Genomic DNA, 16363 nt, shown 5'->3' with positions numbered 1-16363 from the left:
TATATATATATATATATATATATATATAACTGAATCACTTTTCTGTACAGCAGAAATTAACACATTGTAAATCAACTATATTTCAATTAAAAATGCTAAACTAAATGAATCATTTTAGAAAAACCTTTTACTTTTGTATGCTTTTATTCTTTTATGTTGAAAAATAAGTTGTTGATGTAAAAATAATGGAAGTGTTTTGAATTATATCATAATCTCCCTCTCAGAAGAAGGTACCAGGTGATATGGACAAAATAGCAAGTAATTTTTTTAGCCATTTTACTAAGAATGTTTTACAGATATAATTTCACTTTATTATCACAATAAATTATTATTCTTATTTTTACTTAGGGATTTTCTTTTTAGGAATTTTTAGTTTCGTTTCACAGAAGACATTTAGGCTGTGAGTTAAAGAAGAATTCACGTATAATCACACAGCTAATTAATGGTTGGTGCCATGAAAATTGAAATAGTTCTGTGGTGGAGGTCCAAAGCACATTGCTCTAACCATATTCCATTAAATCTTGTTCACAGAACATTCTTAATGTCTCAATGTAAAATCTAGTTTTAATGACATCAATATTCAGTTTTGGTAATTTAATATGCGTGATTTAAACATTCATCATTTGAAAGTTACTTATATTATTATCACTAAATATTCTTAGCTATTGGTTTGGATTCCTGTCCTGAACCACAAACTCCTAGCAGTGGGAATAAAATTGGAGACAGATACATGGTTGGTGATGTAGTATCCTTTCAGTGTGATCAAGGCTATTCTCTTCAGGTAAGTCTATTTTAAACTTTTAGCTTTGACTTCTATTACACTTTCAGAATATTTTAACAGACTAATCATTGATAATACACAGGTTATAAAACAATATTGATCTCAGGCTGCATAATTTAACATTAAATCAAAAGTTATTCAATTTGTCAGTGAGATATTCATGAGAGAAATTGCTGGAATGAATAAATTTGTTGTGTTTGCAAATAACCAAAAATGATTTTTGAATCAAAATAAACCTTCACTTTTCTCTCTGTTCACATTGGATGTGACCACTGAACTCCTGGATTTTCAGAATTTGAAATAAAAATGAAAGTGATACTTAAAGCATTAAATGAAACTTCCATGATAATAAATTCCCCGAATCAGTAAAAATCAACTACAAATAAGTTTTGCTAAAACTGTGGATTTGCAATGTATATTCTGACTTTACATATTTATATTAATACTCTTCTGTAGGTGTTTTAGAAGGTCTCAATTTATGACCTCATAAAAATCTCCCTAAAGCATAGACCCATTAAGAAATTAAAAAAAAATTGAGACAGAATTTCACATGTTAAGTAAATAAATTCCTTAGAGGAAAGAAAAGTAAAAATGAATAATTTATAGTCTTTAAACTTGTAACCCCAATTATTAGTCTCAGAAGTGATATCAAGTTTTTCTGGACTTTAAAATTTAATATACCTCAGTTGACTTTTCACATTTTTATGAAAGAATTTTATAATCATTTTTTAATCTATCTCACCTTGAATATTATTGTAATTTATTATAAATCACTATATATATGGCCATTTCCTTCATATAATTATTGCAGTACCTTAGTAGAAAATGTTTTGGTAGAACAATGTTAAAACCACAGTTTTAATGTGATATAGAGTCTTAATTTTTCTACCAAAACTTGTTATTTTTTACATTTTATCACAAGTGTATATAATTACCTTTCTTGTTTTAAGTCACACTAATATTTCCAGTAATGTTGAAAAATATTAAAATGTAATATATTATTAAGTTTGTTTTCATAATTATCATTCACTATCCTATGTTATATTTACACTTTTAAAAATGTGTGCTGAACTGCATTGTCTTGTTTATATAGGGTCATTCTCATATTACATGCATGCCTGGGCCTGTGAGAAGATGGAATTACCCAATCCCAATTTGTTTGGGTAAGTTAAAGAACTATAAATCATTTATTAGCTGTATCAAATTTTAAAGGTACACCTTATATATGTTGTTGTTCAAACATATAGTTTACCTTTTGTCAGGTTTTATGGAAATTATATTTTGAGATAAATGCTTCACATTTTTTTTCTTTTTTAATTTTAAATTTTTACTTTTTTTTTTTTGCCCCAAACTTTAATATCAATGGATGACTTAAAAATACAAATTGAGAAAAGGTATTAAGTTTTTTGATTCCCAGAGAGTTTTCTCAATATGATGTAGTAGAAGTACTCATAGATCAGGAAAATATACTATTGCTTACTATTGAGCCAAAATAGATAAGGAAGCTGGAGTCTACCAAAGGGAGCATGACACCCCATGAGATGTCTTCATTGGTAACAGGCAATTGAGATATAGGATGTATCAAAAGAACACTTGGGGCTTTGAAAGTATGGGCCCAAATTTTTGGTGTCTGTATGCAACCATTAATATACTGGGCTCTATAGAGTAGGAAAAAAAAAGTTTGAGATATGATCTCCATAATTAAAACATTTGTTTACCATTTAGAGTTGTAGAAATAAAAGAAATGAAATAAGAATAATTTAGTGTTAAATAATGCCATTGACTACGTGATAGAATTTAAGAAAGATGAGATTGGTATTGACTGAAGTCATTGGGAAATATATTCAGTCCATAAAATTTACAAAGAGTTTTGGATGATAGGTGTAATTAAGATAAATGAATGAAGAAGACTACCCTTTCTGAGTAGGAAAAAGGGCAAAAACAAAAGAATTTGTGTGACTTGTATACCTTACCAATGTACAGTGAACAAACCTGTATTATATTAGTTTGCTTGGGCTGCCATAACACTACAGACTGGATGGCTTCAACAACGGGAATTTATTTTGTCACAGCTCTAGAAGCTAGAAGTTCAAGATCAAGGATCTGGCAGGGTTGTTTTCTTCCAAGAGCTTCTTTCCTTGGCTTGTAGAAGACTATCTTCTCCCTACATCTTCACATAGTCTTTTCTCTGTGAAGGAGCTCTCCTATCTCTTTCTCTTCTTATAAGGACACCAGTACCATTAGATTAGAGCTCCACCCTTATGACTTTATTTAACCTTAATTACGTCCTTTAAAGAAGGTATCTCATTTCCAAATACAGTCGCATTTGGGAGTTAGGGCTTTAACATATGAATATTGGGGGGGAGACACAATTCAGTCCATAATGCCTATGTACCATGTGTGCAATTTTTGTTGGAGAGTACTGGAAAATAATGTTTAAGAGTAAGAATGTGTTTAATTGACAAAAGATATTAAAAGCATTCAGACTTTAGATTGGATGACATTTTTTGAATGATATATTTCTTCAGGTATTATCATTTATGCATATAATACCAGTTATAAAATTGTATATATACATATAATGCATATTATAAAAATTTATATATACAGATAATGCCATTTACGTGTGTGTGTGTGTGTTATGTATGTGGGGTCCGTATGTGTGTGTATATCCAACTAAGTATAAAAATTGAGAATATAAAAGAGTACAAAGGACAAAATAATTACTATATATATTGTGCTGATATGAGAGCAGAATTTTGGTCTTTTGTTCATTACTCTATCCCCAGTGCCAAGAACAGTTATTATCTTAAGTAGGCATCCAATAAATATTGTTTAATGAACAAATTAAAGTTTTGGGATTCTACAGTATGTATATTTTTTTATAATGTTTTCCTTCTTGACATTCACTTAGAAGAATTTCCCATACCATAACGTGTTTTCAAAAATTTGATTTTTAAAATGTCTTTATGGCACATAACATAGTCTAATTTGTATAGTTAGTCTCTTTTGTTAGCTTAGTTTTTTTGTCTTTTTGATATACATTTATACACATTTGATACACATTTACACACATTTCTTTATTTATAAGTGTTTTTCATGTGCCTTCCTGTCATTGCATATAACTACTTAAAAGCTTTAATATTTCCAAATTGCTTTCAGAAGGTTGTATCAATTTAAATACCACTCAATTTTGATATGACAATTTCCATCTTGCTATATTACTAGCACCAATTATTACTGTTAACAAATTGCTCAGTTTTTAGGTAGAATACTGTGTTTTGATTAAGTCTGTATTCCATTGTATATTGTTAACAAGGGAAGTACTAGATGGAAGTGATATTTTAATAAAATTAACCTGAAATTTTACATTTTATTATATAGGACAAATTTGTATGAAACTGTATTAAATACTTATATTTTGATGTCCAATATATCTTCATTTGATTTTCAGCTAAGGTACAGTAACTGTGTATGGCAAATGTATTATTCTGTTTGCTCATCTGTTGAATGGGATAGTAATGTCCACCTCATAGGCCCATTGTGAGAATTAAATGAGAGAATGCATAAAAGTATTTAGTACTGAACCTGAAATACACAGGGCATTCATAGCGGTAGTTATTATAGTGAAAAATATGCAATAACTTAAGCGTCCAATAATGGGGAAAAAGGAAGTGGACATTATAATGGAATATTTAATAACTCAAAGTTTATAATATATAGTCAAATATAACAAGGCTTAAAGTGATTCACAGTATGATCCTATTTTCATTATATACGTAAACATATAAACACATATATGTGCATATGCATTTTTCTGCAGAGAAATAAAAGAATATAAAGGTAGACAGGCTATCTATGGGTAGTGGAATTCCAGAGCACTCTTATCTCTTTTGTATTCTTTTCTTTTTTTTGTATTTTATAAATTTTGGACAGTAAACTTGTACTATATTTGATAGACAAAGTGTCTAAATTGACATCATGGCCATATCATAAGGAGAAACTGAAGGCAGGAGGCTGATTCAGAGAATGTCTTAAAACTCTAGTCATCAGGAATCAAGGTTACAGTCTCATGAACTGGAAAATAAACAATCTGCCAGATGTTTTGATGGAGGGAAAGAAAAGTCACTTGAGATTTTTACATAATAGAGACAAATCTGAAGGAAGAATCAAAGATGATTTTATCTCGGAGGACTATGCTATGGTTGTGTCCTTAAGAAAAACAGTATAATGGTCCTCAAAAAAGTCTACTGTGAAACTTCTGGTGAAACACAGCATTCTCTATCAAGGCCTAGGGGTGCATGAAATTGCAGAGTCTGAGAAAATAGACATGAGGACGGAGCTAAAGGCAGATGTGCTTTTTGGATTTTTCTTCTCGTCCTTTATGGTTTGTTATTCTTTTTCTTTCTCTTTCATTATCTGTTCACTTTTTATTCTTTCCTTCTTTCTTCTCTGATTTTGGGATTTACACTCTAGAAAGGTGCGCAATGCAGAGGCCAGGATTTTCAGCTCATTTCTAAAGAGATGGAAAACGACAGAATTAGAGGGACAGTGAACAGCTCAAACACTTGAGATAGTGAAGGCAAGAAAGCAAAAGAATCCTTGTGTTCTTTCACTCAAAATTCAGAATAAAGCAAAACAAACCTACAATAGCATTCTTGCCAGAAACTTAAAAGTGCTTTTCATTGGCCAAAATATTTTCTCTACCACTCCCTAATTATCAGATTGTGTAATGAACATATGTGGGCAATCAAATTTTAGGAAAATGAATTGGTGAACATTAGTGGTTTATATATGTTGAAGATTGCTCTGGCTTAAAGATGGATGAACTGAGATTTGAGGATTGAAAAATATAAAGGTGTATCTTTAGATCTCAGTGGTAATTACAACTTCAAAAGAAAGGTTTATATGCACATTAACTACAAGGTTATATATATTCCCTTAGTAAACTCTGGTTTATACATAATTTATTCAGTTCACATAGTTAAAGATAGCTGTCAAACTGGCTATTGATATCACATAGAACATTGATAAATTGTTCTACTGAATTTGCCTTTATGATATATAACCTGAAGTTTGATTATCTATCTGTTGCTATTCATAACAATAAATAAATGAATGAAATTGTAGGTAAGTGTATGGGTAACTTTCAAACTTGATGTGCAGTCATGAAATTTGATTCTTCAACCCTCAATTGAGATGTGTATTTTAGTACTTCTATGATAAAATGATAAAAATATATACTTAGAGGAAAGAATTAGCTTCTAAAATGCAGTTGGTCTATTAATACATGTTAAATAGTTCTATCTAATCATGTAAAAGTTAAAACTTGGGTAATTATTTGTTCTTATAATTTATGGCTAGCTTATCAATTGTAAATCAGTATCATAGGGATTCTACAAAAAGCATACATTTATGCCTAAGTTCTCAAACATGGGTGCATCTTTTTACTTGTTTTATACTTCCCTATTTTTTGTCCAGATTATTTTAGGATAAAGTGAGACAATATCTGATGGTCTGTGAATCCCTTGCATATTACCGATAGAAACCAATATTTTTCTTAAAAATCTTCAGCCTCCTCACAAAAAGAGGAAAATGAATTCATTTATTGTGAAAATGAATCCTTCATCAATTATGTTGCTGGCTTGATTTTACTATAAATTATATTATCTTTTGAATGAATCACAACATTTCTAAAAGTACTTCAGGATGAGAAATGTACTGCTTGCTATGGAAAAGGATATGTGCTCCTTGTTTGATTCTATTCACTGCACATGAGCTACTCCTTTCTGTACAATAATTGATTTAGCTTGTATTTACTGCTGAGGAAAGAAATATGTTACCCTTTTATGCTATTTTACAAAATGCCTTGTCAATTGATTATATTCGATTACTAGTACGTGGTGAATGAGAGTTGACAATATTCAGATTTATACCAGTTTTAACTCAGACGCTTGATTCAGACTTGAAATAATTTCAGTCTGTATTTAATACAGTAAAGTACTTTGGCTTAAGTGGGACCTCTATTCTCTTGCAGCTCAGTGTGGTGGTGCTATGTCAGATTTCAGTGGTGTGATCCTCAGCCCTGGGTTTCCTGGAAACTACCCCAGCAGTTTAGATTGCACGTGGACAATCAAGCTGCCCATAGGTTTTGGTATGTATATTAAAAACACGTGAAAGAGTATTTTTATATCATTAATGCATCCTTAAAAAGAAATAACAAAGTCTAATAAGAGCTTATGAAATATTCACAAATTATAGTTTGGGATTATATACATTTCAGTTGGAGTACTTGGATAATTGAAAGAATATGGGCATTTAAAAATTTCATGCATAGATGATAAATAGATGAACTTTATGATACTTTCCAATCATTATGTACAGATATAGCCTAAGTTAGATGTGTGTGGCAATGATTAAGTTCAACATGGTTTTCATGTATAATTGTTTCTGTAACTCTTTTCTACTTGTTGAAACCAGCAGTACATAGATAAATTATTTTCTGGTAATCTGTTGAATCCAGTTGCCATTGTAAATAAATAAGATTTACATTTGGAAAGTATTAGTACAATTTTTCTACTGTTAGATTTAAATACCCGTGTAGATGTAATACCTTTCTAATTCTAATATTACAATTGCCAGTGTTTGGATATATTGCATTATATATATATTACATTTAATAAATTCTTTTCCCTCTTGTGTCACTAACATATTCTTTTGCAGCTTTTTTATATCCCATTAGTCTGTAAATGCATAAATAGAAGTGTTAGATTAAGGGTAGAATTATTCATTAAATCACAGAAGAATAAGATGAGTAGATACACCTTGAAGTACAAACCTGGTGGATTTAGAGCAATTAAGATATTCTGTACTATCTCACTTATTGAGGACTAAATTTAGGTACCTCATTTACCCAAAAGCATCTATAGCCTCAGAATGAAAATTCATGTTGAAATGTTTTACATAAATTCACAGAAACTCATAGTTTTGACAATTCTGTACTGAGCATGTACACATTATACTCCAGGTATTGTGCTAGGTGCTAGGGATAAAATGCATAGTAAAACAGACTTTGTACCTTTTCCCAGTTAAGTTACAGTCACAATGAGAAGATAGTTAAATCTGTTATTGCAGTGAAGTATAATAAAGAGTACAGAATTGTACACAGGCATCTAGCCTAGCCCAGGAAATGCAAAAAAAGGTTTGTCAGAGAAAGTGATGTGTGAACTGTGGCTTTAAACATAAGTAAGAGTAAGCCCAAAAAAGAGGGTCAGTTTGTGAGAAACAGGAAAGAAATTCTAGGTAAACAGACTGACACATGGAAAAATGCAGATAAGAAAGCTAAAGAATTTCAACAAACTTGAACACTATATGACTGGCCTGAGGTTTTGGGAGAACAGTAGGCCACTGAGAGAAGAATGCTGGAGGGCTTTCTAATGAGAGTTATTCTGGCTACAACATGGGAATACCCTTAATTTGAAGTTGTAGTCAAATTCTATGCCCTTTGATTGAAAGAGAATAAATGAATAATAGATTTGAAACAGTATGGTTATCCTTATGTCTTTTACTAGCCACTTAAGAGGGCTCATCCCATGTCACTTATTGAGCTAAGTGAATTATTTTAAAATAAATTATTACGTGTATTTGCAATAGTGTCATTATATCACTTTCAACTTAGCTCTTGCTAACGCTTCATTGATTTTAAAAACCAAGTTTATTAAAAATAAAAAGAATATGCACCTCTCTTTCTCTATTTTAGAAATGAAAACATGAGACCATTTCTGATTTGGTTACATTTAAATAATCCCACTGTTTTCTTTGAGTTTTGGCTAAATCAAATATTGCTTCTAATGTATTTGAATAGATAATTTATAAATGTTTAAAAGAAAATTGAATACACATCAACAGTTAAAGAAGTATTTTCTCTTGCCTGTGAAACAATTATGGACAACATAATTTGTGAAAAGGGGCTCAGGAAAATTTTAGAAAAATATGCACTTCTTGTAGCCTCACATATTAAGATAGTGCATTCAAAGTTTTAAGAAGATTGTCTGATTGTTCAGGAATGTGTTTAATATTTTAAAGCATATTTTCAGTAATTCCCAAATTTATTTGTTCATGGAACTCTTTTTCAATGTAACAGCGAATTTCCACGTAACTCTTTTTCCAGGAACAAAATATGACTTCACTTGAGAACCTCACTAGTTATTAAGAGCAAGAACTCAGGAGCCAGAATGTCTGAGTTTGAATTTCACCTCTTTTAGGATGTTGTGTAAACTTAGCATATTATTTAGCTTCCCTGTACCTCAGTTTCCTCATTCTCGTAACTATGAGCATTAAATAAGTTAGCATGTATAAAAACTTAAAACAGTGCCTAGCAAAAAAAAAAAACAAAATAAATGTCAGGTTTTATTACTAACAATTTGAAGAATGGTAGTTTTGGAAAAAAAACATCAAATTCAGTAAAAATCAAATAGTAATTGAATTAAGGAAACATACCTCAATAAAGGTTTTATTTTATTTTTTCCATCCCAGAAATATTTAACTATCTCATATTCTAGTTATGTTTATAAAGATATTAAGACTATTTTGTAATATGACAGCATATAGCAATAACTCCTAGATTTTATTGGGAATATTACATAAAATTTGGCTTTATCTTCTGATGAGAAAATACTAAAAGAGCACGCTGAAAATTACATGCTTGAAAATGATATTTTGGAGAAGTTGATTTATACCCTGTATATGACTCATTTCTAACACAGTCGTGAAATCTGATTATGTTAATATATAAAACTTTGTAATCATATTTTGGCTTCAAATTGCCCTTTTACAAAATACAAATTATTGAGTGGCTTTTAATCTTTAAAAATTGGTTGATACAGTTTTAAATGGTATTAAAGAGCAAGAAAGTCACTTTCTTGATTAGTTTTGCTATGGTGACAATGTAGTAAAATGAGATTTTCCCATGTGACAAATAGTGGGCATTTGAGAACAGTATTCTGTTACTTTCAACTATAGCACAGCTAATTGTCCTGGGCAGACAGCAGACCCATGGCCCAGATCTTGAGAGTATGCCTTTCAACTCAAATTGAAATGTATCTTAAGCACATTAAGACGAGCATGTGTTTGTGTATATGTGTGCATTTAATTTGGTAAAAAAAATAGAGTAGCATTATGTTTGTTTTTCTTCCTTAGGTGTGCATCTGCAGTTTATAAATTTTTCTACAGAAACCATACATGATTATTTGGAAGTAAGAAGTGGATCTGCAGAAACTAGTACTGTTATTGGCCGACTTAGTGGTCCTCAAATATCATCTTCCCTATTTAGCACGACCCATGAAACCAGCTTGTATTTTCACAGTGACTATTCACAAAACAAACAAGGGTTCCACATTGTATACCAAGGTGAGAAGAATAATAAAAATATGAAAGCTTTTTAGCCTCCAAACTGCTATTAACGATCTAACTCTAAGCATTTTCTATATTGTGTTTAAAAAAAAAAAAAGGAACCTGAATCAAAGCAAGCTTCAGTTAGGAAGAGTTTTAAATAATGCTATTTTCAGTCAACTATATGGGGGGAAATGATGTCTTTCTGAGGCCTTACAAATTCTAACCATGAAAAAAAGATTGAATTAATTTTAATACACAGTCAGATTAAGCAAGTGAAGGCAAGGCAGTCAAGCAAGGCATGGTGGATAGGCAAGATTTATCTCTGCTTTTATACCAGAATGAGTATATTGAAAAGATATATTGTGGTACTCATCTACTATATGTAAAGTTATTTTCTTTTACTTTATAATGAAAGAATAACATAACCTTCCTTGATACCATTCTATTGCTATGAGAATATAAAATAAATAATTTGACAATCATATTAGGCCTATTTCTAGTATAAAACTGCTGCATGACCTTGAGCATGATTTTCATCCCTTTGAAAAATATACAGCTGGGAGACCTAGGCTTAAATGCTGATTCTCTGTGTTCAGTCTTAAGTGGCCTAGGGCACAAGTCGATTTCTTCATTTTCCTAATGGCGTTAGTAATAGTACCTCTCAGATAAGTTGTTTTGAACTTTATATGATAAAATGAATGTAAAATATTTATCATGATGTATATCATTAGTAAATATTTAGTGCAGTTTAGCTATTTTTACTATACTATTTCAGATCTTAAAAGTCTAAGATTTAAAATTAAATATTTAAAGTTATGATGATATTTTACACAAACAATGCAGTTCCAATGACTGTAATATTTAATCAAAATTAACTTAAACTTTGATTATGTATCTGCCCTAATTATTAAGGATTTAATGAGTATGTGATATTTGTGTTGTTTTTTAAATTTTAAATTAAAATTATTTTATTATAATTAAATTATAATAATTATAATATTATTATTATAAGATTAAATTATATATATAAATAAATTAAATTATTTTTTATTGAGGTATAGTTGATTTACGAGTATGTGATACTTTTGGATGTGAGCTCCACCAGAGCAGTCATCTTTGTGTTGTTCATTGATGTATCTCAAGTGCCTAGAAGAGTAAGAGCACAATAAATATTTGCTGAATAAAAGTATATACACAAAAGGAAATTTAAGAGTAGTTAAAATAGACATTGTAACATCCAACTACATGGGTCTAAAATGATTACAGTTTGTAGTATGCTTGCATACGTAATTTAAGAGCAGCATATCACACATCATCCTTTACATAAAATAGGAATCATTTTTGTAACCTCTTGGTACAAAATTAGCAGTGTTCTCAAGGAAACTAATTATTTCAAAAATAGTTGGGGAACTGACTGAGTTTCTTTTTTGCTGCTGGAGGACTCAGAGCTATCTATGTGGTTCTTCTCTAGCAAGTGCACAGGGCTTGGTGAACCTGACTTCATCTTCTTTTCTATGCCGTCAAATTCCCTCAACCTCTCAGGGCAGTATTCTTATTTGAATGAGGTAAAACTAGAATCTGAACTTTATTAACTACATTTCTCAGGCAATGTGTCCTTGAAAAAAGATTCACTATTTCCATAATAATATTAATCCTAAAAGATATAGCATTTGTTACTGTTGTTGATATAATGCTGTATTAATATTATTGACATGTGCCACAGTGTATTACAAGGATCACTAATTATTTGTGAATTACACTGAATTTTATATTATTTTTTTCACTAGTTCTTTATTCTGTTTTTTTTAAAATAGGTCTTTATTGGAGTATAATTGCTTTACAATACTGTGTTAGTTTCTGTTGCACAACAAAGTGAATCAGCCATATGCATACACATGTGGTCATATCCCCTCCCTCTTGAGGTTCCCTCCCATCTTCCCTATCCCACCCCTCTAGGTCATCGCAAAGCACTGAGCTGATCTCCCTGTGCTATGCTGCTGCTTCCCACCGGCCAACTATTTTACATTCGGTAGTGTATATATGTGGATGCTGCTCTCACTTCGCCGCAGCTTCCCCCTCCCACCCCATTTCCTCAAGTCCATTCTCTATGTCTACCTCTTTATTCCTGCCCTGCAACTAGGTTCATCAGTATCATTTTTTTTTTTTTTTAGATTCCATATATATGCGTTAACATACAGTATTTGTTTTTCTCTTCCTGACTTACTTCACTCTGTATGACAGTCTCTAGATCCATCCACCTCACTACAAATAGCTCAATTTCATTCCTTTTTATGGCTGAGTAATATTCCATTGTATATATGTGCCACATGTTCTTTATCCATTAATCTGTCTATGGACACTTAGGTTGGTTCCATGTCCTGGCTATTGTAAATAGTTCTGCAAAGAACATTGTGGTATATGTCTCTTTTTGAATTATAGTTTTCTCAGGGTGTATTATATGGCCAGTAGTGGGATTGCTGGATCATATGGTAGTTCTAATTTTAGTTTTTTAAGGAACCTCCACACTGTTTTCCATAGTGGTTGTATCAATTTACATTCCCACCAACAGTGCAAGAGGGTTCCCTTTTCTCTTTCCAGCATTTACTGTTTCTAGATTTTTTGATCATGGCCATTCTGACTGGCATGAGGTGATACCTCATTGTAGTTTTGATTTGCATTTCTCTAGTAATTAGTGATGTTGAGCATCTTTTCATGTGCCTCTTGGCCATCTGTATGTCTTCCTTGGTGAAATGTCTTTTTGGGTCTTCCGCCCATTTTTTCAGTGGATTGTTTTTTTCATATGGAGCTCCATGAGCTATTTGTATATTTTGGAGAATAATCCTTTGTTGTCTTATTTGCAAGTATTTTCTCACATTCTGAAGGTTGTCTTTTTGTCTTGTTTATGGTTTCCTTTGCTGTGCAAAAGCTTTTAAGTTTAATTAAGTCTGATTTGTTTATTTTTGTTTTTATTTCCGTTACTCTAGGAGGTGGGTAAAAAAAATCTTGTTGTGTTTTATGTCAAAGAGTGTTTTTCCTATGTTTTCCTCTAAGAGTTTTATAGTGTCTGGTCTTACATTTAAGTGTTTAATCCATTTGTAGTTTATTTTTGTGTGTGGTGTTAGGGAGTGTTCTAATTTCATTCTTTTACATGTAGCTCTCCAGTTTTCCCAGCACCACTTATTGAAGAGGCTGTCTTTTCTCCACTGTATGTTCTTGCCTCCTTTGTCATAAATTAGGTGATTATATGTGCATACGTTTATCTCTGGGCATTCTATCCTGTACCATTGATCTATATTTCTGTTTTTGTGCCAGTACCATACTGTCTTGATTACTGTAACTTTGTGGTGTATTTTGAAGTTGGGGAGCCTGATTCCTCAAGCTGTTTTTCTTTCTCAAGATTGCTTTAACTATTCAGGGTCTTTTGTGTTTCCATACGAATTGTAAAATTTTTTGTTCTAATTCTTTGAAGAGTGCCATTGGTAGCTTGGTAGGGATTGCATTGAATCTGTAGGTTGCTTTGGGTAGTATAGTCATTTTCACAATATTGATTCTTCCAATCCAAGAACATGGTATATTTCTCCATCTGTTTATGTCATATTTGATTTCTTTCATCAGTGTTTTATAGTTTTCTGAGTACAAGTCTTTTGCCTCCTTAGGCAGGTTTATTCCAAGGTATTTTATTCTTTTTGTTGCAATGGTAAATGGAAGTGTTTCCTTAATTTCTCTTTCTGATTTTTCATTATTGGTGTATAGGAATGCCAGAGGTTTGTTTGCAATAATTTTGAGTACTGCAACCTTACCAAATTCATTGATTAGTTCTAGTAGTTTTCTGGTGGCATCTTCAGGATTTTCTATGTACAGTATCATGTCATCAGTGAAGAATGACTGTTTTACCTGTTCATTTCCAATTTATATTCCTTTTATTTCTTTTTATTCTCTGACTGCTGTGGCTAGGACTTCCAAAACTATGTTGAATAAGAGTGGTGAGACTGGACATCCTTGTCTTGTTCCTGATCTTAGTGGAAATGCTTTCAGTTTTTCACCATTGAGTATGATGTTTGGTGTGGGTTTGTCATATATGGCCTTTATTATGTTGAGGTAGGTTCCCTCTATGCCCATTTTCTGGAGAGTTTTTATCACAAATCGGTGTTGAATTTTTTCAGAAGCCTTTTCTGCATCTATTGAGATGATCATATAGTTTTTATTCCTTAATTTGTTAATGTGGTGTATCACATTGATTAATTTGCATATACAGAAGAATCCTTGCATCCCTGGGATAAATCCCAATTGATCGTAGCGTATGATTGTTGTTGGATTCTGTTTGCTGTATTTTGTTCAGGATTTTTGCATCTCTGTTCATCAGTGATATTGGTCTATAATTTTCTTTCTTTGTGTTATCTTTTTCTAGTTTTGGTATCAGTGGAATGGTGGCTTCATAGAATGAATTTGGGAGTGTTTCTCCTTCTGAAATTTTTTGGAAGAGTTTGAGAAGGATCAGTGTTAACTCTTCTCTAAATATTTGATAGAATTCACCTGTGAAGCCATCTGGTCCTGGGCTTTTGTTTGTTGAAAGATTTTTAATTATGGTTTCAATTTCATTACTTGTGATAAGTATTTATATTTTCTAATTCTTCCTGGTTTAGTCTTGGAAAATTGTCCATTTCTTTGTGGTTGTCCATTTTTTTGGCATATAGTTTTTTGTAGGAGTCTCTTATAATCCTTTGTATTTCTGCAGTGTCAGTTGTGATTTCTCCTTTTTCATTTCTAATTTTATTGATTTGCGTCTTCTCCCTTTTTTTCTTGATGAGTCTGGCTAAGGGTTTATCAATTTTGTTTATCTTCTCAAAGAACCAGCTTTTAGTTTTATTGACCTTTGCTATTGCTTTCCTCATTTCTATTTAATTTATTTCTGCTCAGATCTTTATGATTTCTTTCCTTCTACTGACTTTGGGTTTTCTTTGTTCTTCTGTCTCTAGTTGTTTTAAATTTGGGGTAGGTTGTTTATTCGATATTTTTCTTGTTTCTTGAGGTGAGATTGAATTGCTATAAACTTCCCTCTTAGAACTGCTTTGCTGATTCCCATAGGTTTTGGGTCATCATGTTTTCGTTGTGATTTGTTTCCGTGTATTTTTAATTTCTTCTTTGATTCTTCAGTGATCTCTTGGTTATTTAGTAGCTCACTGTTTAACCTCCATGTATTTGTGTTTTTCACCATCGTTTTTTCCTGTAATTGATTTCCAATCTCATAGTGTTTTGGTCAGAAAAGATGCTTGATACAATTTCAATTTTCTTAAATTTTCTTAGGCTTGATTTGTGTCCCAAGATGTGATCTATCCTGGAGATTGTTTCATGTGCACTTGAGAAGAAAGTGTATTCTGTTGTTTTTGGATGGGATGTCCTATAAATATCAATTAGGTCCATCTTGTTTAATATGTCATTTAAAGCTTGTGTTTCCTTATTTATTTTCTCTTTGGATGATCTGTCCATTGGTGTAAGTGGGGTTTGCAAGTCCCTTACTATTATTATGTTACTGTCGATTTCTCCTTTCATGGTTGTTTACATTTGCCTTATATATTGAAGTCTCCTATGTTGGGTGCATAAACATAATTGTTATATCTTCTTCTTGGATTGATCCTTTGATCATTATGTAGTTTCCCTCCTTATGTCTTGTAACAGTCTTTATTTTAAAGTCTATTTTATCTGATACAAATATTGCCACTACACCTTTCTTTTGATTTCCATTTGCATGGAATATCTTTTTCCATCCCCTCACTTTCAGTCTGTATGTTTCCCTAGGTCTGAAGTGGGTCTCTTGTAGACAGCATATATATGGGTCTTGTTTTCGTATCCATTCAGCCAGTCTTTGTCTTTTGGTTGGGGCATTTAATCCATTTACATTCAAGGTTATTATCAATATGTATGTTCCTATTACCATTTTCTTAATTGCTTTGGGTTTGTTTTTGTGGGTCTTTTTCTTTACTTGTGTTTCCCACCTAGAGAACTTTCTTTAGCATTTGTTGTAAAGCTGGGTTGGTGGTGCTGAATTCTCTTAGCTTTTGCTTGTCGGAAAAGCTTTTGACTTCTCCATCGAATCTGAATGAGATCCTTGCTGGGTGGAGTAATCTTGGTTGTAGGTTTTTCTCTTTCATCACTTTATATCCTTCCACTCCCTTCTGGCCTGCAGAGTTC

General features: G+C 31.7%; 1 protein-coding gene across 2 annotated transcripts in view; it reads left to right on the top strand.

Moving 5' to 3' along the window:
- The window catches only part of CSMD3 (CUB and Sushi multiple domains 3), a 1097972-nt gene that overhangs the window by 970198 nt on the left and 111411 nt on the right, over window positions 1-16363 (top strand). For both annotated transcript variants that reach the window (XM_007468748.1, XM_007468747.1), the window contains 4 exons: window positions 663-781; window positions 1875-1944; window positions 6819-6935; window positions 9980-10189. In XM_007468748.1, coding sequence (XP_007468810.1) covers window positions 663-781; window positions 1875-1944; window positions 6819-6935; window positions 9980-10189 — 516 coding nt within the window. The remainder of the gene's footprint in view (window positions 1-662; window positions 782-1874; window positions 1945-6818; window positions 6936-9979; window positions 10190-16363) is intronic.

The sequence above is a fragment of the Lipotes vexillifer genome, unplaced genomic scaffold, assembly GCF_000442215.2.
Source record: "Lipotes vexillifer unplaced genomic scaffold, Lipotes_vexillifer_v1.1 scaffold1679, whole genome shotgun sequence".
NCBI classification, from domain to species: domain Eukaryota; kingdom Metazoa; phylum Chordata; class Mammalia; order Artiodactyla; family Lipotidae; genus Lipotes; species Lipotes vexillifer.
The sequence above is the reverse complement of the archived record's forward strand: the minus strand, read 5'-3'. Positions and strand labels throughout refer to the sequence as shown.